The sequence below is a fragment of the Gracilinanus agilis genome, chromosome 3 (genome assembly GCF_016433145.1).
Source record: "Gracilinanus agilis isolate LMUSP501 chromosome 3, AgileGrace, whole genome shotgun sequence".
NCBI classification, from domain to species: domain Eukaryota; kingdom Metazoa; phylum Chordata; class Mammalia; order Didelphimorphia; family Didelphidae; genus Gracilinanus; species Gracilinanus agilis.
This window is the reverse complement of record NC_058132.1, coordinates 416,927,165-416,951,093: the sequence shown is the minus strand read 5'-3', so window position 1 is coordinate 416,951,093 and position 23,929 is coordinate 416,927,165. Positions and strand designations below refer to the sequence as shown.

General features: G+C 37.3%; 2 protein-coding genes across 4 annotated transcripts in view; one reads left to right on the top strand and one right to left on the bottom strand.

Annotated features, from left to right (window-relative positions):
- GABPA (GA binding protein transcription factor subunit alpha) overlaps positions 1-8,251 on the bottom strand; it is a 76,419-nt gene extending 68,168 nt beyond the window's left edge. For both annotated transcript variants that reach the window (XM_044670263.1, XM_044670264.1), the window contains exon 1: positions 8,025-8,251. The gene's annotated coding sequence lies outside the window, so the exon portion shown is untranslated. The remainder of the gene's footprint in view (positions 1-8,024) is intronic.
- Positions 8,252-8,554: 303 nt separating this feature from the next.
- ATP5PF (ATP synthase peripheral stalk subunit F6) lies at positions 8,555-18,577 on the top strand. 2 transcript variants are annotated; one of them, XM_044670266.1, is made up of 4 exons: positions 8,555-8,685; positions 10,067-10,237; positions 12,949-13,073; positions 18,444-18,577. In XM_044670266.1, exons 2-4 carry the CDS (start codon positions 10,074-10,076, stop codon positions 18,479-18,481), a joined length of 327 nt encoding a protein of 108 aa, XP_044526201.1. In that variant the 5' UTR covers positions 8,555-8,685; positions 10,067-10,073; the 3' UTR covers positions 18,482-18,577. The 2 variants fall into 2 exon arrangements, with proteins under 2 accessions (XP_044526201.1, XP_044526200.1); XM_044670265.1 differs by lacking the exon at positions 8,555-8,685 and adding an exon at positions 8,755-8,852.
- The last annotated feature ends 5,352 nt before the right edge of the window (positions 18,578-23,929 follow it).

The window sequence follows — 23,929 nt, the reverse complement described above, 5'->3', positions numbered from 1 at the left end:
GGCTAGATATACCTAAGGTCTCTGCCATTGGTGATGTAATAATACTAGCTAACATTTATTTAGTGATAACTATATGCTATGCACTGTTCTAAGGGCTTTACAATTATTATCTCATTTGATATGAAATAATTCTGTATGATTGAGTGCCAATGAGGGGAAAATCATGAAACTGATTTTTAGCAGCAAGGGAAGAAAAACAAATTTACAGAAAGCTTGGCTAGAAACCCCAAAAATCCATATTAACGGCCTTTTAAGTTAAGGATGAAAATAAGGCAAAAAATAAGACCAAATTTGGAAGAGACTTGAATAAAGATCACATTTGGACTCTAATACAATAGTCTTTCATATGCTACAAAAGGCAGTTAGAATGGTCAAATTAAGCTGTGAAGGATGAAACTAGACCAAAGAGGAGTTTTTTTCTGGAGAAAATTCTGAAGATGTTGAACTTATTTTCAATGTATCTGAAAAGAAGGGTAGTTGCCAAACTTATAGAATAAATCAAGAAGAAAACATAGCTACTAGCTTTCTAGAAAATCTTTATAAAAATAACCTGAGTCAAGTCCATATTTGAAAGTATTAAAAGGGACAAACTTTAGAAAATATTCTGGGGCAGCTGGATGGCTCAGTGGATTGAGAGCCAGGTTTAGAGAGAGAGGGGAGGTCCTAGGTTCAAATGTGGCCTCAAATACTTCCTAGTTGTATGACCCTGGGCAAGTCATTTAATCCCCAATGCCTAGCTTTAGTACTCTTCTCCTTTGGAACCAATATACGGTATTGATTTTAAGACAGCAGAAGGTAAGGGTTTAACAAAAAAGAAAATAATATTGTATAGGAAATCACAGTAAAAAGATGACAAAGGCATAGAGAATATAAAAGATCCGTGTACTTACTGATTATAAGGAAGTATTTGATCAAAGAAGATAAAATGGAAAATTATGATTATATAAAATTTAAAAGTTTGTGCACAATCCAATGCAGCTAAAATTAGAAAAGAAATTGTTAATGGGGGAAAAAAATCTTTGTAGCAAGCTTTTCAGATACAGGTCTCATTTTTTTTTTTTTTTGGTCTTATGTTCTGCTTCATTCTTTTAAAATTCATTTTCATGAAAATTTGCCTCCTACTTTCTATGTTCCCACTGAGAAAGCAAACAAAACCAAACCCCTATTACAAACAAATTTCCAAAGTGAGCACATCCAAAAAAATATTTCTCAATCTACACTCATAGTCCATCAACTATCAAAAGATAGGTAGCATATTTTATTATAAGTCCTTTGGAATTATGATTAATCATTTTTGATTAGCATTCCTAAGCCTTTCAAAGTTGTCTTTACAATACTGCTGGTATCATATAAAAATTGTTCTGGTTCTGCTCACTTCATTCTTCATCCATTTCTTTATACACAAGTCTTTCAGAGTTTTCCATAAAACATCCCTTTTATCTTTTTTTAAAAATTTTAAACCCTTAACTTCTGTGTATTGACTTATAGGTGGAAGAGTGGTAAGGGTGGGCAATGGGGGTCAAGTGACTTGCCCAGGGTCACACAGCTGGGAAGTGTCTGAGGCCAGATTTGAACCTAGGACCTCCTATCTCTAGGCCTAGCTCTCAATCCACTGAGCTATCCAGCTGCCCCTTCCTTTTATCATTTTTTATAGCACAATGGTATTCTATCACATTCACATACCTTATCATGTCAGTCGTTCTTCTAACTGATGAGTGGTTTCCAATTCCTTGCCACTAAAAAAGAACTACTATAAATATTTTTGTATAAATATTTATTTCAATCTCTTTGGAGTTCAGAAGTGGTATTGCTGGGTCAAGTACACCCCATTAGACATTTTTTGGACACAGTTTCAAATTGCTTTCCAGAATGACAAAGGTCTCATTTTTAAGATTTATAGAGAACTAATATGAATTTATAAGAATAAGAGTTACTTGCCAATAGATAAATGGGCAAATGATGTAGTTTCAAAGGAAGAAATCTAAGCTACTTAAAAAAAAATGCTCTACATTACAATAACTAGAAAGATGAATATTAAGGCAACTCTGAGATGTAACCTCACACACATGAGACTGGCAATGCTAACAAAAAAGAAAATGACATATCTTAAGGGGGTTTGGAGGGAAATGGGTACACTGATGTTCTGCTAGAGAAATGGTAAATTATTTTAGTCATTCAGGGATACCCTAATAATTACAAAATCATATGCCCTTTGACCCAGTGATGTTATTACTAGGCTATTACTCCAAATAGATCAAAGACAATGGAAAAGGACCTATACAAAGGACAGATACAAAAAATATTGCATTTTGTTCTTGGTAAAGAACTGGAAATGAAGAGGGTGTCAATTGAGAATGGCTAAACAAATTATGGTATATGGATGTAATATAATACTACTGTTCTATAAGAAATGAAGAAAGATGATTTTAGATAAACCTGGGAAACTTTGTATGAACTAATTAATGAATCAGACAAAACTAGAACAATGATAACATTATTAATTTTTTTCTAAACCAGAATGACAGTAGCAACTAAGACAGATGGGCAAAAGTTAGGCAAATGTCTTTCCATTTCCAGGCTTGGTGCTCTATCCACTGAGCCACCTAGCTGCCCCCAACAACATTATTATTATTATTGTTTAGTTGTTTTCAGTTATGTCCAACTCTTCGTGACCCATTTGGAATTTTCTTTACTGGAGTGTGGCAAAAAAATAGGAACAGATAAATCTTAGATTAAGAAATTAAAACTATCTTTAGCCATGTGAAAAAATGCTCCAAATTACTATTAGAGAGTTACAAATTAAAAAATCTCTGAGGTACCACCTCACACCTATCAAACTGGCTAATATGACAAAAAAAGAAAATGGTATATGTTGGAAATGCTGTTGGAAAATTGGGACACTAATATGAAATATTGGGACAAATAATATGATTGGTAGAACTGTGAACTGACAACCATTTTGGAAAGCAATCTGGAATCATGTCCAAAGAGTCATAAAATTGTGTATATCCTTTGAACCAGTATTGCCATCAGTAGATCTTTATCCCAGAGAGATCCAAGGCAGGGGGAAAGTGCCTACTTTTACAAAAATATTTATAGCAGTTCTTTTTGTGGTGGCAAAGAACTAGCAACTAAAGGAATGTCCATCAATTGGAAATTGCTGAATAAATTGTGGTATATGGAATGCTATTGGGCCATAAGAAATTACTAACAATATAATCACAAAAAACCTGGACATATTATATGAAGTAATGCAAAGTGAAATGGGTAGAACTAGGAGAACATTATACATAGTAACAGCAATAATGTATGATGATCAGCTGTGAATGCCTTAAGAATTATGAGCAATGCAAGAATCCAGGACAACTCCAAAAGGTCTCATGAGGAAAAAGGAAATTCACTTCTGGAGAAAGAACTGTTAAGAGTCTGAATGCAGATAGAAGCATACCATTCTTTATTTCCTCCATGAAGTTTTCTCTAGGTTAAGCAATAAGTGTCTTATATGATGAATATGGAAATATGTACCATATGATAACACATGTACAACACATATCATATTAACTTCCTTCTTAGCAGAACATGGATCACAAAATGTAACAAAAAAGTGTAGTGACATGCCAAAAAAAAAAAACAAACCAAAAAAACACAAACAAACCTGGAGTGGTTTGCCATTTCTTTCTCCAGGTCATTTTATGTTTCAAGAAACTGAGGCAAAAATGATAAAATGACTTGCCCAAGGACTCATATCTATGAAGTGTCCAGTCAGATTTGAACTCAAGAAGATGAGTCTTCCTGACTCTAGGCTCAGTATTCTATCTACTTTGACACCTAGTTGCTCAACAACAGTATAAAAAATGAAAAAAATTTGAAAAGCTTAAAAACCCTGATCAATGGAATGATTAACCATGATTCTAGAGGACCTTATTAGGAAAGAAGACCCACTTACCTCCTGACAGAAATAGACTCATATACATTTTCAGACTGGGCCAATCTGGAAATCTATTTTGCTTAAATATGCTTATTTTTGGCTTTTTAATATTTTAGAGAGTTAGAATATGAAATTGGGGGAGGAGGCATGCACTGAGATTACAAAAAACAAAAAAGAAAGAAAAAGGAGGGTCATCAAAGCATTTTAAAATGCACAGTAGATAATAGAAGGAAGATCAGAAAGAAATATAAACAAGGAGGGCAGCTTTGATAATTACACACTGGGTTTATTATATATTTTAAAGCAAAGGTATCAAACTCCCTTCTCAAATGGCCTGCAAAATTCCCATGTAGAGCCTGAATCAGTTTAAAATGTAATTGGGGAAATGTTTAACAAAATAAACAAAAATGTAACATCTATAATGTTGATTTGTGGGGTTTGGGAATCAGTTTCTGTTTGAGTTTGACACCTGTGCTAAGTAAGCTGAATGAAATAGATTTGCAGTTTCATTTACAATTCTCTTTTTCTATTCAATTTATTCATGTTCAATTCATATGGTATTTTTAAATTTTCAAAAAAGTAAGATGAGCCAGATTGTAAGGGCTTTATTTATCTTAGAAACTATAGGATGCCATTAAATATTGTTGAAGAAAGGTAATAATATGGCCCAAACTGTGCATTTCAAAAAAAAAAAAAAAAAAGGTAGTATTAGTACTGTAGGAGAAAACATCAGATAGAGTCAGAGAACCTGATTTCAGGTTCCTTCTTTTTAATTACCCAGGTGACACTATGTGAGCTATTTAACCTCTCTGGACCTGTTTCTTTCTGTGTAAAATAAAATTACAGATTACAGGGGTTGGAGGGATGGATTAGAAAAGGGAGAAGAGATTGGTGAGAAATGAACTAGGGTGGTGGCTATATAAATGAAGAGACAAGAAGAGACATTAAAAGAGACCTGACAAGATCTGTCAAAATACAGGAGTTTAAAGAGGGAAGGATCCAGGATCTGAGATCAGTAATGGATGACTAACAGGATGGTGGTACCTTCAAATTGGGAAGTCTATGGGATATCCAAACAGAGATGTTTTGCAAGTAGTTGGACAGATCAGCTTAGAGCTCAGGATAGAAAGAACTGTTCGATATGTAATTTGGTAGTCATGTAAAAATGAGATGACACAAAAATGAGATTGAAGCCAAGGGAGATGATCAAGCAGAGTACGTACACTAAAAGAATTGAAAAGGGTTTAGTTCAAAACCTGACATAATTCAAGACAACAGACTCAGATACTTTCTCCCTCTAACTCTACAGAAAATAATTTGAGGGGAGTCCAGACCATCCATCCTTCATTTTACGCCTGCTCATGAAAGTGCCTCCTTTCCCACTTTTCAGTTACTATTTGTGTTGTCTTCCCTCTTTAAGGCAGGGACTTTTATTTCAATCTGTATACCCAGTGCTCACATTTGTTTGTTTATTTAATTTGTTTTTTAAGGCCTTAACTTCTGTGTATTGGCTCATAGGTGGAAGAGTGGTAAGGGTGAGCAAGGGGGGTCAAGTGACTTGCCCAGGGTCACACAGCTGGGAAGTGTCTGAGGCCAGATTTGAACCTAGGACTTCCTGTCTCTAGGCCTGACTCTCAATCCACTGAGCTACCCAGCTGCCCCCCCCCCCCTCCAGGGCTTATTTATTTAACACAGTGCCTGTACACAGTAAGCAGCTAAAGCTTGTTGACTCAGTCATACATAGGGGATAGGACAGATATAATTGTACAAAGCAGACTCAGAAAGGTGAAAAGTTAGGTAAGAAGTGAAGTAAAACGAAACAATGTCACAAAAATTCAGAGAGGAATGAGTATCCATAAGGAAGAGATAAGCCCAGTGTCAAATCTTGCAGAGATAATAAAAGAATGAAGTCTGAAGACATCACTGGTTTTTATCAGGGACCTTGTAAGAAAATGAATTTAGCTGAGTGGTAACAATGTTTAAAAATGCAAGGGTATGAGAAGTGGAAGATGAGAGTACAACAGCAAAAAGTTTAGCATTTGTTTTAGAAATCTGACTATTAAAGGGGAAAGTGTCTCCAGACTTAAAAGCAAAAACCAAAAGTTATTTGCCCTTTGCTTTGCAATTGCTCTTTTTCTCAGAAATAATCCTCTCCTTCCCCACCTTATCTATTCAGTTTAGGTACACCATCTAGAAGTTGGGATATCCTGATTGTTACTTACCTAATTCACTATAGACTATATAGAGAAGGCACCAGACTATGATTCATCCATCAGTAAAACAGGGCGCCATATCTTGCAACCTGCCCTGCTTCCAAAAGATGCAATGACCTCTAGCTATTCTCCCTCTTTTACATTTCTTGCCCTGGGAACAGTAGTCATATCAACATCATGACTGATACTAGAAAACCTTATGACTACTCAGAGGCAGTTGAGTGGATAGAGAGCCCTGGGTCTGGAATCAGCAAGACCTGAGTTCAAATCCCAGGTTAGACACTTACTAGCTATGTAACCCTGACAAGTCACTTTACTTCTGCCTGCCTCAATTTTCTAGACTGTAAAAGGGAAAATAATAGCACAGGGGTTGTAATTAGGATAATTATGTGTAATTAAGATAATAATGTGTAAAGCATTTAGCGCAGTGCCCAGTATGTAGTAAGCACTAGATAAATGCTTATTTTCTCCTCCCCCCTCATTACTCACAAACCCTATTATTCCCCTAACCAAAATTTTCATCCTTGCATTAGTTTATATGTTCTAGTCTACTTAAAATGCCCACACTCTCCTTAGAAAGCAGGAAGTGACTCATTTTTACATTTGTCACTCTAGTGCTCACAGTGCCTAATGTGCAGTAGGTTGTTAAACAATACTTAATTCATTTAATCACTCTCTTTCTATCTTCCATGTCTTCTAAATAATCTTTGTTCTTTCCCAGTCACATTTGCCATTACCATTAAATGACCATTTATTTCAAATACCTAAAACCTGCTTGACAACAGTCACATGAATTAACCTCTTTTGGCCTCAGTTTCTCAGTTTCTTCACCTTATCTAAGGTGAAGAAACTGAGGCCCAAAGAATCATGGAATATGTTATGTTATTTAAAGTATTTTTTAGTTCTAAATATTAATATATAGATTCCAAACCTGGGAAAGAGATCAAACTACTTTCTGTACACTAAGATAACTGTACAGGAGTAGTTCGATGACAGTAAAATAAATGTACTGTAGTAGTTGATCGCTTTCTAGGTTTTTACGCTCAGATAAAAACTTAGAAATGAATCATAAGCTAAACATTAAGTGCAAGGATCAACTACAAAAAACATTCACTGCCTTAGGGGAGTTTATAAATCTAAATTTTAGATATATATATTTTAAAGTAAGCTTCCAGACATTTCAGTAAGAGAATATAGAAAGAAATGAAAGTTTACAAAACTGTCTCCTTTTTATGAAAAAGCAACCTAAGGCATTTTACAATGCTTAATAAGTTGTTTTGATTACAGCATAAATCGCAAGAGGAACCAGAACTATTTAAACCCTAACCTGACAGAAACGCTTAACCGCGCCCGCCTCCCCCCCACCCACCCCAGAGAAGGGATCAAAGGTAAACTACTGTTCACAGCAGCGCCACGAGCTGAAACGAACAGCAATGAAGGTCTGCAACTACAACACTTAAGAAAAGTGGTACCAGCAATTATGAAGATTTGGAGAGGGAAGACAAAAATAAAAAAAAAAAAAACCAACTTAAGTGACAGAATTCTGTAGGGAGAAGTATCCTTAGAGTTGGCCTCTGGGAGAGCCAGGGGACTCGGGGGCTGTATAGGGAGCAGTCTCTAGGCAGAAAAGGGATCTAGCTGGAACACCCCCCCCCATCCCCCACTCCCGGCCCGGCGCCTCCTCCTCCCCTCCAAGCATCGCTTGGGTCTCCCTCAATTCTCCACAAACGGAAATAGGAGGCACCGCGTCAGGATCCAGCGGAAACAAAACAGTGACGGTGGCCGGTTAGTGGGCGAGAGGAAGCCTCGAGACAGGGCCCAAACCCGGGCTGCGGGCCCCGTGGGTGACCAGCCTTCGCCCCTCCCTGTCTGGGGCCACTCACCGTTTTGGGAATCAGCCTCTTTCTCCCACACGATTCTTGGGGCCAACTGATAACAGTGGCGCCTTCGGATCTGGTTCCTGCGACTCCCCCAGCAAAGCCACGGCTCCTGCGAGGCTCGGAACTGGGGCCTTTTCTTCGGCACCCAGACAGAGATCAGAAGCCCCCCCTACCCAGCTCCAGCTCGCCAAGCGTTTTCGGGCCCTAAACTACAACTCCCAGAATCCCCACTCTCCCCACCCCCCACCCCCTAGGGACGGACCCGCGGGGAACAAAAACCCTTCACTCCCTCTTTCTCCTCCTTCGGAAAATGGAGGGTCACAGACCCGCAAGACCTTCACCTATCCTGAATCCTTCTACATGCATTCTCCTACGCTCTGCTTTAAACGTATTAACAACCTAGAAAGTAGACCCGGAGAAAAATACCGCTCCAATGCGCATGCGTACAGATCAATGGTTTCCACGCGGGGGTTGCGGGGAAAGAAGGGTGGAAAGGGCAGGAAGGATAGGGGGAAGAAGGGACAAAAAAAAGATGGCGGTGGCCGGGATATTCGTAACAGGACCCGGAAGCACTTTCCGTTCCATTTCCTCCCGAAAAACCCGCCGCGGATCTCACCTTAGCCGACTAAAATCACAGTAGAATTCCAACGTTCCTCCTTCTCCGGTAAGTACCGAGAGCCCGTGAGGGTAGCGGCGAACCATAATGCAATTCGGAGGGTGGAGAGGCCAAGAGGGGCGGAGCAAATACCGGAAGTAGAACTCGAGTGGCTTTAAGTTTTCGGGACTACTATCCCTGGTTCCAAGGTGACTGTGGTTGAGCTTTTGGGCCAGGTAGGTCAGCACTGTTTTTGTGCTCTTTGAGTCCGAGGTGCGGGAAGTGAGTGATTACCTGCCTTACTCTTCCCTTTAGGGCCTCACGTCTTGTGGAAAAGAACCGGTCTCTTTGCCCTTGGTACCCCATTCCGGCCTTCGGGCCTCGGGATCGATTGCATTCCTTAACTTGTTAGGGCAAAAAAAAAAAAAAAAGTACTAATGAACTGACTCTGCTTGGTCAGGGTACGGGAGGGAAAATCTTGTTGCTGGGAAGTGGGGGGTAGGGGCAGTCGTCTGACAACCGTGAGGGTCCAAGGTCACTCCCAGGACGACTTGGTGACTGGGAGAAGGGTTTTATTTCTGGGCACTGGGCTTTCCTGCTGTGCCTCATTAGCTTACGTGCAAAGTACACAAGAAGAGATAGATAGGGTGAAGTGCTCTTAACTTTTCTGTGCCCCTCATTTGTAAAATCGGAGGGGGATGGATTTCGATGACCTCTTTAAAGACTCTTCTAGCTCTAAATTTCTAATATAGAGCAGTAGTTAGGGATTTAAAAATCTTTAACATTTGCTACATGAACTTAGAGGAAATAGATATCAAAAGAATGTGGATATAGTTATATAAATTGCAGAATAAAGTATAATTGGATATCTGTGAATATGGTAATAATTGGAGGTAACATTGTTACATAGCTACTTCAGCAGTCAAGCTGGAATTGAGCCCAAGAATCCTGTTGTGTTTTGTTTTTTTTTAATACACAGATTGGTTGTGTTAACACTTAATGTTTTTAACATACCCATGACTTAACCCTTAACTGTTATGTAGTGTGGATAGCTGAAGTGTCGGATTTTTTTTAAACGATGATCAAGTTTTAGTTCCTTATGATTTTTTATAAACATAAAAGACTGAAAGGAAGGGGTTTAAAACATGAAAGGATTTTGGAAATACAAGAATGGTGGTGATGAATATTGTTTTCTGTGTCCATATATATTCATCACCACTATTCTTGTATATAAACAAACAAACAAATAAATAAATATATATATATGTGTATATATATATACACACACACATACAGAAAGTTCTTGGGTACAATGAAGCATATTATATTTTATCAAATGCTGATATAATTTAGCCCATTTGGATGATGTTACAATTAGAATTCCATTGTACTGTACGGCACATAAAAATTTGCAACCCATTTTTGTTTAATTCTGTTAATTTATCTTCAGGATCACCATGGCTCTTAACAGGCTCTCCAGGTTTTCATCTCTTGTTCAGTCTGCAACTTCAGTGTATTTGCGAAGGAACATTACTGTCACAGCTATTGCATTTAACAAGGAACTTGATCCTGTTCAAAAACTCTTTGTAGAAAAGATTAGAGAATATAAATCCAAAAGACAGTAAGTAGAAATAAAATACAATATTTTCTAAATATTCAAAGTTTATCTTCTGTGATTGCAATAAAAATATTTTTGTTTGTTAAATGCTTTCAAGTATACAAAAACCTCACTGTAAAATTGTTGCTTTTAAGGGAATACTTTACACAAATAACTACCTTTTAAGAAGTTTTTTTCTAGTTATTCATTAATTAAATTGCTATAGACTTAATCTAGGTGAAAATAATGGTGTATATGTTCATATTTACATCTATTTGTTCATATGTGTTTATGTATACAAGATACATACAAAGTAGTTACTAAGTACTCTGAGAAGGGAAGGCACCAGCTATTGGAAGAACTAGGAATACCTTTTTTCCAGCTCCTCTCCCAGAAGGTGGTAGGTGAATTGATCCTAATTTGTTTTTTCATCCTTATATTTTACTCCCTTGCCTCCTGAAGAAAAAGTTGCCTTATCTCTTGTCCTCATATACATATTATACTTTCTCAACTATTTCTGCTGTAGTTACGGTTTTCATCCATGCATGCAAGAGTGTACATCCTTTTCACCTCTACCTCCTATATTTTCTTGCTTTAAAACATAGCTCAAGTAGTACCTTCATGAAGCCTTTCCTCATTCCCCAAATATTAATGCCTTTCCTCATAAATGGCTTATATTTATTTGTATTTTTTATCTGGATTTAACCTTTATGTACTTTAAAATGTACTGTGTTCTAGGTACTGTGCTAGACAGTAGAAATCAGAGCCAAGATTTGTACTCAAGTCTTCTGACTCATTCCCTTATTCTATTAATTTTACCACACTTCCTATATTATGCTCATTAAGCTAATGGTCATACTTTGCTCTTGATTTGGCATTATAGCAATTAGTAACAATCAAATGAAGTAGTTTGAAATCAGATAATACCTCTTTTCAGTAAGAAGAAGTGGGGTATAATGGCTAGAGCAGTGATGGTGAATCTTTTAGAGATGGAGTGCTGGGCCTTGATCCCACCCTACCCCTCTGACCACTGGAGATTTGAGTGCCAGGTGTGTCCAACCCACCCCACTTACCCCACCTAGGGGAGGGAGGAATCAAGGAGGGTGGGTGAAGTAAGAAATGTCCTCAGAGAGTGTAGAGAGGGGGAAGAGAGTGGCCCAAACACTCTGCTTCCTTCCAGCTCTGTTGTCTGTGAGTGGCCCACCTTACCCCCTGTGCACTCCCATTGGGCTGCTGGGCAGATAAGCAAGGGATGTGAAAAAATGTCCTCAGGAGTAGTGGACAGGGGAAAGGAGAGTAACTCCATTCAAGTCCCTCTGTCTTTCTAGTAATAAACTCTGGGGGTGACCACATACCCACAGAGAGTGCTCTATGTGCCATCTTTGGCACCCGTGACATAGGTTTGTCAACACTGGGCTAGAGTTCTTGCCTTGAAGTCAGGAAGACCTGAATTAAAGTTCTCTTCTTTGGCACATCCTAGTGTAAGACCTCTTACTGTCTCAGTGCTCCAGGTACAGTGGTACCTTACACACGAGTTTAATTCGTTCCATTGCCAAGCTTGTAGCTCAATTTGCTCATGTGTCAATCGAATTTCTCCCTTTAAATTAATGGGAAAGCAATTAATCTGTTCCAGCCCCCCCCAAAAAAACACAAATTTTTTGTTTTATATGCTTTTAAATATGAAAATGTACTTCATAAACACTTTGTAAAAAATAAATATATTTATAGATAATATAAAAGAATGTAAAGAAATGTTATTTACCTTCAAGTTCAGGCGAAGATGCTGATGGAGAAGGTTTTCATTTCCTGCGCTATCGCTTAACATAATTACTCTCTACACACGTAACACTACATTTAAATGCAAAATTGACCTTACACATTACTTATGACATGTAACTTTACTGCTAAACTTAATTGCTATTTTTTTACCTTACTTAATTATTACCATTTTCTTCACTGAATTTTGGCTGTTTGCCACACTTTCCTCGATTTCATTTAGAGGCTATTTCAACAAAAAACCTTTCCATAGAAATTTGTTTCTTCCTCCCTTTCAGAACATTTTGATAATGTGTGAAACAAGTGTCATTACACAGCTCCAACACATGATCTGATGCAACTTCTTCTGGTAGTGTCTTTTCAATAAACTTTAATTTTTTCTCAAATTCTCAACATTTCCTTAATCTCGCTTGTACTGATTACCTCATCCACCTTGGACTCCTCCCCACTAATTTCTTGCAAAACCTCTGTATGCTGCTGCTGCTGCTGCTACTGCTGTAACTCCTTCAATTCCTCTGTTGTCAGTATTCATGGTTAAAAATTAAGAAATTTGCCCAAAAAAACTGATAATAAAGACAAAAATAAAGAAGGAAACAAAAACAATTCAATACAGATACTCACAGGGCTAGATAAACACTGAACTAAACGAGACAACCTCGTATAACTTGTGAAACCAAATATTCAGCAGGCAATCTAGTGGAGGGTGGTGGAAGCACATGATTCAAATATCTGCTTGTGACTTAAAGCAAAAATCCCGATCATGGCTGCTCATACCTCAAATTGCTCATGACTTAACATGCTCATGTATATCTCCTCTAAGAGTTGAGTTGCATATACAGATAAAATCATAGGTCAGGTTTCCCTCCGCCCCAAATACATTTTCAGACCCTCAGATACATACTTGCTTGGTGGTGAAATGTGTAAGTGAAAAAAGGAATTTTTATTCTTTTGCCTATTAGGACAGTTGGAGGACCTGTTGATACAGGTCCTGAATATCAACAAGATCTGGAAAGGGAATTATTCAAGCTTAAGCAAATGTATGGTAAAGGAGACATGAATACATTTCCGACTTTCAAATTTGAAGGTAAGTTTTAATTTTCATCTTCAAATTAAATCCTGGGTTAGTGATTTGATAGAAATAAACTTAGTTTGGTGAACATCTTATTCCAAGGATCCTTGGAGCAAACTAAAGTTAGCACAAAGATATTCTGAGGGTTTATTTTTTTTAAGGTAAAGTTGTCTAGTCAAATAGATTTGTATTTAAACATTGAGTTATCCTCTCTCTCCAGAGAAATGCTGTGATCTATGCGTATTTGTTATCTTTCCAGATGGAATGTAAACTTGAGTGTAAGAGATAGTTTTAAAATATCTTACATAGTGGGCAGCTAAGTGGCACAGAAGATTGATAGCCAAGCCTATAGATGGGAGGTTTTAGGTTCAAGTGTGGCCTCAGATACTTCTTGGCTCTGTGACCCTGGGCAAGATACTTTAATCCCCCGTTGCCTAGCTGTTACTGCTCTTCTGCCTTAGAACCAATATACAGAGTTGCTCAGTAAGTAGTAGAGCCACATCTTTTAACTCTAGGTCTTTCTAGGTCTTTCTGATAGCTACAAGAATATTTAATGAATGCTGTTTGTTTTTTTTTTAACCCTTAACTTCTGTGTATTGGCTCCTAAGTGGAAGAGTGGTAAGGGTGGGCAATGGGGGTCAAGTGACTTGACCAGGGTCACACAGCTAGGAAGTGTCTGAGGTCAGATTTGAACCTAGGACCTCCCGTCTCTAGGCCTTGCTCTCAATCCACTGAGCTATCTAGCTGCCCCCATGAATGCTGTTTTTCATGATTTCTACAATTTGTCAGTTCTCCTACCCTTTTCTAGTCCTGTTATTTGGTGCCAAATGCTTCTCCAAATGACTAATTATGATAAATTAATATCTAAACAAAGAAAGGGAAAGTGAGGAAGACCACATGCAAAATTTAGGCATCTCCATGAAATGTTGAATTAATACATTTTTGACAGCCAAATTAAGCTCTTTAGAAGAATAGAAAATTAGTTTTACACAGAAGAGAAACACATGATTGATCACATGGTTCATTGGAGATATATGATTGGGGATGTTTACTTTAAATGATCACTCTATTGCAAATATTAATAATTTTGAAAATAGGTTTTGAACAATGATACATGTAAAACCCAGTGGAAATGCTCTTCGGCTCTGGGAGGGGGAGGGAAAGAACATGAATCGTGTGACATGGGAAAATATTCTAAATTAATTAAATAAATTTTAAAAAGAAAGAAAATTAGTTTTAACATTTTGAAGGAAAAGCTAGCTTTTAGGTCTCTTGACTCTAGTCTTTTCCCCCACTCTGCTGTCAAATGGAACTTCCTAAAGCACAAGTCTGACAGTGTAACCTCCCTGTATTTTGTCAACTCCAGTGGTTCCTGTCAGGATCAAATATAAAATTCTCCACGTGGCGTTCAAAGCCCTTCATAAACTTGTACCCTATACCTTGCTGACCTTCTTAAACCTCCTCCACATACAACTCAATGAGACTAACTTCCTTACTATTCCTTGCACAAGACATTTTCCCAACTGAGCATTTTCACTGGCTGTCCCCCATATTTAGAACTCTCTCCCACCTCATCTCTGTCTCTTGGCTTCTTTCAAGTCATACCAAAAACCCTACTTTCTATAAGAATCCCTTCTAGCTCTTCTTAATGCTACCAATATTGTCTTCTCTGTCAGTTACTTCCAATTTAGTATACTTGTACATAGTTACTTTCATGTAGTCTCTTCCATTAGAATGTGAGTGCTGTGAAAGCAGGCTTTTTTGCATTTCTTTGTATTGCTTGCACTTAGTACAGTGCCTCTCCCATAATAAGCATTTAACATAAATGCTTGTTGGCTGACAAACCTGCATAGGCAAGGCCTTAGGATATTGATCATGCTATTTCACTTGGTTTCATGCCTTTCTGGGGCTCTGGCTCAGTGACTGCTAGAGAAATAAAATTATAATTTGTTAACCTCCATTCCTAAATCTATACTTTGGGGTTGTTGAGTATTGTAATTGATAATATGGCACAAAGGAATGAGAGGGAAAACGGAGACAACAATGTGATTCACCTTAGTGAAGAATTTTAGGCCTGTTCTCATAGTTCTAGGAGCCTGCTCTATGGCTTTGGCTAGACTCTGGAAACATTTGTGAGGCCATTAATCATAATGGGCCTCATTGCAAAGAAAAAAATATAGGTATTCTTGCATTTACCCATAGTTTTTAGAGGTTTCACATGCTAAAAATGCTACAGGCCAGATCTAAATAATTGGAGTAATATTAATTGCTCATGGGTAGGCAGAGCCAATATAATAAAAGTGACAATTGAGCCTAAATTAATTTGCTGGCATACCTTGGAGATATTGTGGGTTCTGATCCAAACCACTGTACTAAAGCAAATATCTCCACAAAATAAGACAATTTTTTTTGATTCCCAGGTCATACAAAAATTATATTTACGCTATATAATAGTATCATGTAAAAAAACAAACAACAAGAACAAAATGCTAGTCAGGATAGAAAGAGGAAATTGTCTAAAGAAGTGGTTTTGCATCTCAATGAGGAAGTAGGTGGCACCAGGGATAGAGTTTCTGAGTCTCTAGGAAGATGTGAGTTCATATTTAGTCTCAGACATTAGCCCTTGACTGTGGGCAAGTCACCTAACTTATGTTTGCCTCATTTTACTCAATTGTAAAAAGGGAATAATAATAGCACTTAATAATAACAGAGGATTAAATGAGATAATATTTGTGAAGCCTTTACCCTAGTGTCTGGTACATAGTAGTTTCTGTATTGCTTATTTTCTTTTCCTCACTCCCTTCTATCAAAAAAAATTATAATATTTGGGTGTACCATACCCAATACATATATTTACAACTCTCTTTGTGGTGGTAAAGAACTGGAAATTGAAAGGATGCCCATTGGTTTGTGAATGAATGAGTACATTGTGGCATAGGATTGTGATGGAATACTTCTGCTCTAAAAGAAATGATGAGCAGGTGAATTAAAAAAAAAACTTGGATAGACCTACATGAAATTAGGCCTTGTTGAAATGGGCAGTGTGGAATATCAAATAGTGTGATGGCCTGAAAATAGAAATGAAAATTTTTTTTATTCTTTAATCTTTTTAATTTTTAAAAGCTATTTAAAAATATTTTTCCATGTTTATATGATTCATTTTCTTTTCCTCCCCTCTTCCCTCCCTCTGCCCAGAGCCAACAAGCAATTCCACTGGGTTGTACAAGTGTTATCGCCTGATATCTATTTCCATATTATTCATTTTTGCTATATAGAGCGAACTTTTAAAATCTTAAACCCCAAATCACATACCCATATATACCTGTGATAAGTGATGTCATACATTTTTCTTTTGCATTTTACTCCCATAGTTCTTTCTTTCAATGTGGATAGCATTCTTTCCCATAAGTCCGTCAGGAGTGTCCTGGCTTGTTGTATTGCTACTAGCTGTAAAATCCATTACATTGGATTGTTCCACAATGTTTTACTTTCTGTGTACATTGTTCTCCTGGTTTTGCTCATTTTGCTCTGCATCAGTTCATTGAGCTTCTCCCAGTTCATATAGAAATCCTCCTGATCATCAATCCTTACAGCACAATAGTATTCTATCACATCATATACCACAATTTGTTCAGTCATTCCCCAAATGAGAGACGATCCTTCATCTTCCAATTTTTTGCCACCACAAAGAGTGCAGCTATGAATATTTTTTATACTTATTTTTCCTTATTATCTCTTTGGAGTACAAATCTGGTAGTGGTATTGCTGGATCAAAGGGCTATGTAATCTTTTAAAGCCCTTTGGGCAAATTGCCTTCCAGAATGATTGGATTAATTCACAACTCTACCAGCAATGCATTAATGTCCTTAATTTTGCCACACTCCCTCCAACATTTATTTTCCTTTACTGTCATATTGGCCAATCTGCTAGGTGTGAGATGGTACCTTAGAGGTGTTTTGATCTGCATTTCTCTAATTAGGAGGAATTTAGAACACTTTTTCATGTGATTATTGATTGTTTTGATTTCATCTGAACACTGCCTAAGGAGTGAAAATTTTTTAAATGTGTCTTTATAAGACCTTGAATAGTAGAAGTACAAGAGTTAGGATTAGAAAGGATTAAAATCATAGATTTCTTTAGTCATTGTGATTTGCCTATTGATTCTGATATGAATTTTCTCTAAAAAGCAGCACAGTATAGTGGATAATATTGCTAAATTTGGAATGAGGAATATGTGGGTTCAAATCTTGCCCTCTCATACTACTTAACTTTGTGATCACAGATAAGTCCCTTAATCTCTTTAAGCTGCAAATGATTCTTAAGAATGTAAATTACTGAAGAGTTTTGATCTATTTAAGTAGAGGAAATTCTTGAAATTAAAGGTCCTTGACATATTGACATGTGAACTCTTCCTGTCATATTCCTCATAAGATTCTAGAAATTGCCTTAAAGGTTCCTATGTACCTAACATGGTAATTTTTTTCAGGTTACTAATAGTTACAGTAACATTCTGTCAAAAATAACTTCACTGAGGAGATCCCGAAGCCATTCTGTATCAAAGTTTTATTTTATGTACCTCTGGAAAGGTTTTTCTCTTTCTCCAAAATAAAACCTGGGTGGTGACTTTGAGATGTTAAAAATGCTTATTACTGATGAATTAGCCCTAAGCAGTGATGGTTCTGTCAATGAAGACGACTAATTTGAGTGACCGTACTATCCCTCTAAAGCAACTCCCTTTATCTCTTTAAAAGTTTTTATTAGATTTCTCCCTGTACCCGAAAAGGTACATACATCCTTTGTGGGACCACATTTATCTCTTCTTTATACTTTTCCCAGGATCTTAGATTTAGAGCTGGAAAGGAACCTTGGAAGTCATTCTGTCCATCCTTTTTTGTTTTACAGAGAAGGAAAAGGACTCTCAGAGATGTTAAATAATTTGCTCAAGTTCTCGGGGATAGTAATTATCAAGGTTGAGGATTTTATACATCCATAATTTTTTAACCATTCTTTTGGTATCACTATTATCTTAGATTTTCCAAGCTCTATTTTTTTCAAGATTGTAAGCCTCCTGCTTAGATTTCTTCACATAATTTGTTTTGTGCAGTTGCTGATCCTGATTTAAGATTGTGGAAAATAATATATATCAGTATTTTCCAGCTATTCATGGTTACAGTTTGCTGTAATTTGAAGCCAAATATAATCTTACAAGTTTTGGTGTTTTTTTTTCTCATTGCTGAACTAATGTAAAAGAATTAGAGTATCTTTATCTTCCAAATGCTATATTTACAAGGTGATGTTTTCATAGAAATTATACGTATTCATTTCCCTGCCCTCTTTTTTTTTAACTTATGTGATAATTATGACTTTATTTTTTCTCATTTCCAGACCCCATATTTGAAGAGGCACCTAAACCCCAGGCTTGAAGAGTGACTACAGACTATATCTTGCTATTTGGTTATTTGACATAGCTGTATGACTAACAGATAATAACAATAAATTTTAATTTCATTTTCACCAAATATTCATTTCATTAATCACATATCTGTATCTGGATAGTTGGGGTAAGGTTTTTTTCAACTCTAACATGCTCTTGACACTTTCTCAGCTTTGTACCTACAGTAATTCCCACTAGCTTTCATTTTCTATTAGAAGTCTGTTAGAAGCTCAGCATCTCTGATCTCAGAATCTAAAAATCAGTAACATAAAATGCAAAAATATAGGGATCATGGGTTGGGTGGGGCAGGGAAGGAGGAGATCCTATAAAGGTATGAAGAAAAAAATTAATGGGAAAACATCTATATTGAACAGAAATTCTTAACATGGCATCTATGAACTTCACTGATAGATTGATAGGTAGGTAGTATTTCAACATAATTAGTTTAATTTTTAGTCCTTTGTATTTTATTTTCTGCATTTAAAAACATTTTTCTAAGAAGGGGTCACTGGTTTCACCAATTCACCAGATTCCTTAGCACACAAAAAGAGTAGGAACCTCTGATGTAAAAGATTTCTTTGGACATTTGATTCTCCCACCAAGACACTGTTATAGTATACCTCGTCCAGATAGTCACATTACTACTGAAAATTTAAAAAACTTTATCTAACCAAAATGCAAAATGTGATGTGGTATGATGTTCTCCACCTTAAACCTTTGGCACTGAAGACACAATATAAAATTTACTTTGACAACTATTTGAAAGCTATACACACATATAAAAGCTGGGCTTGTCACAACCACATTTGTTCTATTTTTTCCTTTGGGAAATTACATTGATTTTTTTCTTGAATCTTGAGCTAAAATTTTATTTACACCTTTGAACCATTCACTGAAAAATATGAGGAAAGAGTACATATTGGTTTCAGCACCCTATACTTTTTTCTTAGCCATTTCTGCCCCAAGGATTCTAATTTTTCAAGCAATAGTTCCTATTATTCTCTCCAGAAAGTCTCTCTCAAGGCTTTCTTTGCTGATAGAAGCTTGTGTGACATCTGTTGAGCCTATGCAACTCAATCTGCAGTAATGTCAGGAATCCTGTCCTTCCTCAAGGGTGAGAATATGCCTTCTGTGAAGAGCATCAGCAACTTTTAAATTGATCAACCAAAACTGAAAATACCCTTACTTAACACTTTGTAAGCCATAAAGTAAGAAAATTTACAAGTCACTTGGAGAAGTAAGAGAATTCACAAGTAACTTACTTGGAGAGCTCCGTCCTTTTAACCCAATCAATCAGAAACTCGTGAATCCCATGATAAAAAGTTGACATCTTCAGAGGCCTATGATAAGAGTTGACACCTTTAGAGGATGAGAGATGTGAATCCCACAGATACTACCCCCGTGGGCAGTGCTAGGCAATTTGGAAGCTGTGATTGGCCCCTGTGAAGAGAGGAAGGGACAAAAAGGACTATAAAAGTCCTGATCTTTGGCTAGAGGTCTGTCTTTGTCTTCAGTAGTCGTCTTTGACTGGTGACCTGCCTTTTGGAGGTAATTTGTGCCTTGGACTGCCTCTTTGGTTATTGAGTAGCTAGCCTTCCTTTCCTGGTGTCTGGAAAGAGATTAGTTTCGTAGAGGCATCTCCTTCTTGGAGGAGGCCATGTGGGTGGAACTCTGTGTCCTCCCAGTTGAGGGTTAACAAACCCTGCTGGGTTGAGCCAAGCAGTGGAGCAATATTTAGTGTGATAGGGTAGACATTTTCTCTACCTTCTTTTTGTATTTCTCTACTTCCACTCTTTCCACCCTTTTTGTAAGTAAAAGCTATTAATAGTCATTTTGACTTGAGCTATAATATTTTTAAATCAGAGACCATAATATTACTCTGGGACTCCCATTATTTAGTCAAACTCTAAATTTAATTCCTTATACTTCCTAAGAGATACATCAATAGATTCAGTCCCAAGAATGTGTACTGTTTTTGTACTTTCCTGGAAGAACTTGTCATCACCTTCATTGACTTCAGTTGCAGTAGTCTGTAGGAATGAACCAGAGATGTAGGTGGAAGTATTCAGACTTTCATGATGCAGCAAAAATTGAATTGGTGCCCCTTAGAGAAGGGGAGAAGGAGGAATTATTGGGTGAAGAGGGATAACTAACTGAAACAAATACAAATGGGAATCCACACCCACAAAACACAGGATTTGGGAAATGAGTGATGACAGTTGAGACCAACTGTCACTTCAGACCTACCCAGTTAGGGATTACCTATTAACCTATAGTGAGCCCTCTGGATTGTGAAAAAGGAACAAAAGGAAGTTAAAAACACTAATAATGAATTTAAGGGTAAGAGATGTAGGGAGAAGCCACCCTAAAACTAGGTATCTAAGGACAAAACTCAGAGCCTGGGAGATGGGTCAAGATCTACCCTATGCCAGCACAAGCTGTCAGCCTGGCTGGCTGGAAGGAAATGGATGTCTCACAACTGGGTCCACTTCTGTTCCAGCAATGATCACAGATTTCAGGAACACAGGTCCACAGCAAGATAAATCCACAAAGGTAAAGATAAGGAGCTTGAATCAGCCTGGGATGTCCACCACCCAAGTCTGATCCTCTTGCTCAACTTGAATTTCCCACAGGTAGGTGTTTCTTCTGGGAGACAAATCCACTCTCCTGGGCTCTCCACTAGAGACAGCATCCAACTGCTCTTAGCCATAACAGAGTCTCTCTCAAGAAAAAAGACTTCCTTCCTTGCCACTATTCCATCATTGCAACCTTTATTTTTACTTTCTTTATTTCATTATATTTGTCTAGTTCAAAGTTTTAATTCTTTAGTATTTCTTATTTCAAGGAATTATTAACTTGTTTTTGATGTATTCTAGTTTTCAAGGAGTCCATTTTTTGGTAAGGTTTTCTACTTTATCTCATAAGTTATTCTTCCTGTTCTTTTTTCTATATCTTTAATTTATCTTTTTCTTAATTTCTTCTAAGTAGTCATAATTTTTTTTGTTGAGTATCTGTTTTTCTCTTGATTCTTGGTTTGTAGTTTTTATGAAGTTATTCTTCTTTTGGGTGATCACTAAATTTATAGTAATTTTTTATACTGGTGGGTATTTTATTTACATCACTAGCTTTTGTACTGAATTGGATCAAGGTAGATCACTTGATATGTTTTTGAGTGGATTAGTTGGCCCTCTGTGATCCTATCCTGTGTCCCCTGATTTCTGGTTCTAACCTCTACCTTCTGGGATCAGACTTCCTGAATCTTTAAGGTTTAGAGAGCAGGATGTTTAGGACCCTTTCAAGACAGAATTCTAAGGATCTGAGATACTCAGGTCACCTAGGTTGTTCTGGTTTTCATTATTGGTTGCTGCTGCTCCCCAAGGCCCAGGATTACAAGCACCTTTAGTTTTTTTGGAGGTGTGAGAGGTTTTCTCCTTTTGTTGCTATTGGACAAAGAGCCCTGCAAGCTAAACATGTTGCTCTTTTGTCTCTGGTGACCTTGTGCTTGTGCTAGTTTTGTTGGTAGTCCCCTTTTCTACTATTTATGGGTTGCTGGCTTATTTTAAAATCCCATTTACTATAGTTCTTCAGTGAATGCTATTATAAGGAATTTCTGGGGCAAAATGGAAATCATCTTGATTGACAGGATCATCGGTTGAAGACCTCGGAATGCACCCAGGTGGCATGAGCCAAGGCCAAAAGGCAGTTGGAACCAACCCTATAAATATCCATCATGCAGCACAACTCAGCTCATTCTGGAGCATTCTTGGGTGGAGGGAGGTCAAGAGGGTGGGTAGGCATCAGTACTTGTAACCTAGGTACCTTGCCTGAGAGACATAGAGAACTATCATACCTGCTGTCAATAGAACTGAGAGAGAGCAATATTATAACCCTCTAACAAGAGTATTAATAGCCTTCCCTATCCTTTGGTTTGGCTCTGGCCAGGTCAAGCCAGGGTTAGTGAGAGGGTGAAGAAGCTCCAGCCTCACATTGATCTATCAGCATCTAAAATCTCTGATCACCTATTTTATATTAGCTTAGATTTAGCATCCTTAAAACCTCTTACCTCATTCCTTGTTCCTGACCCCTTGTTAAGTGAGAAATAAACCTTGTTAAAAAGTTCAACCAAAGATTGAAGTACCTTTTCTAATTAGTAACCATCCAAGACTATTAGGAAGGGGAACCTTATTTCACGCAGTTAGAATTTCAGTGTTATCCATCTAGCATTAATACCAGCCCATATCAGCAACCAACCCAATCCCAAATCAAGAGGCTAGAGGAGTTGTCAACACACTCCCAACTCCTTCTTGGTTACTTGACTTGGGCAACTATTAAAGGAGACAGCTTAGCAGGCTCAATCCAGCAGAGCCTGTCAAGCTGAGGGGAGCACAGCCCTCTATTATCCAATACTAGAGAGCTGCTGTGGCCTTATTGTGCTCTCCCCAGCCCAACCCCCAACCCCCACCCCCACTCCACCCCCTCTCCTGTTTTTTTGTTTTTTTTAACAATGCTTTGATTATTCAGTCTGGTATTTTTTTTTGTTTGTTTGTTTTTTGTTAGAGTAGTTGTTAGGGAGCAGAATAGTCTGCCTTTTCAGGTATCCATCTTGGCTAGAAGCCCCCCCCTCCCGCCCCCCAATAGTTATCTCAAAAGGAAGAATTTTATTTCATCAATCTTGTATGAAGTCCAACTTTTTCCCATAGGAAAAGATTTTGCTGAGCTTTGCAAGATCTGTTATTCTTGGGTATAGGCCATTTTTTTGGCCTGTCTTTATTATTCCAGCCTTCCTTTCATTCATTATCATTAGTCAGTTGTCTTACGTGATTCTTAGTGATTTTTCTTGACTGTCTAAACTCTCTTGAAAACCAAAGCTTTGGAGCTTGTCTACTATATTTCTGGGTGAGTTTAATTTATCTTTAGCTATATTTCGTATTCTCATTCCAATACTTCTGGGTAATTTTCTTATAATAATTTCCTGAAATATATTACTGTAGCGCTTTATTTTGTTATGTTTTTCTATTGTCAGTGAGTCTCATCTAACTAACCTCCATTCTCCATTGCAAATTCTCTAGTGTTCTTATAATTTATTGCCTTGTGACTTTAATATTTTTTGTTGCATCTCACCAGTTTTGTGCTTTATACTTCATGTATCTCTATTTTTCCCTCAAATTATTGTCCATTGTTCTATTAAAATTTTCTTCTTTACCTTCCCAATAAGATCAGGAGTAAAACAAGGATGCCCATTGTCACCTCTATTATTTAACATTGTACTAGAAACACTAGCAGTTGCAATTAGAGAAGAAAAAGAAATTGAAGGTATCAAAGTGGGCAAGGAGGAGACTAAGCTATCACTCTTTGCAGATGATATGATGGTCTACTTAAAAAATCCTAGAGAATCAACTAAGAAGCTTGTAGAAATAATCAACAACTTTAGCAAAGT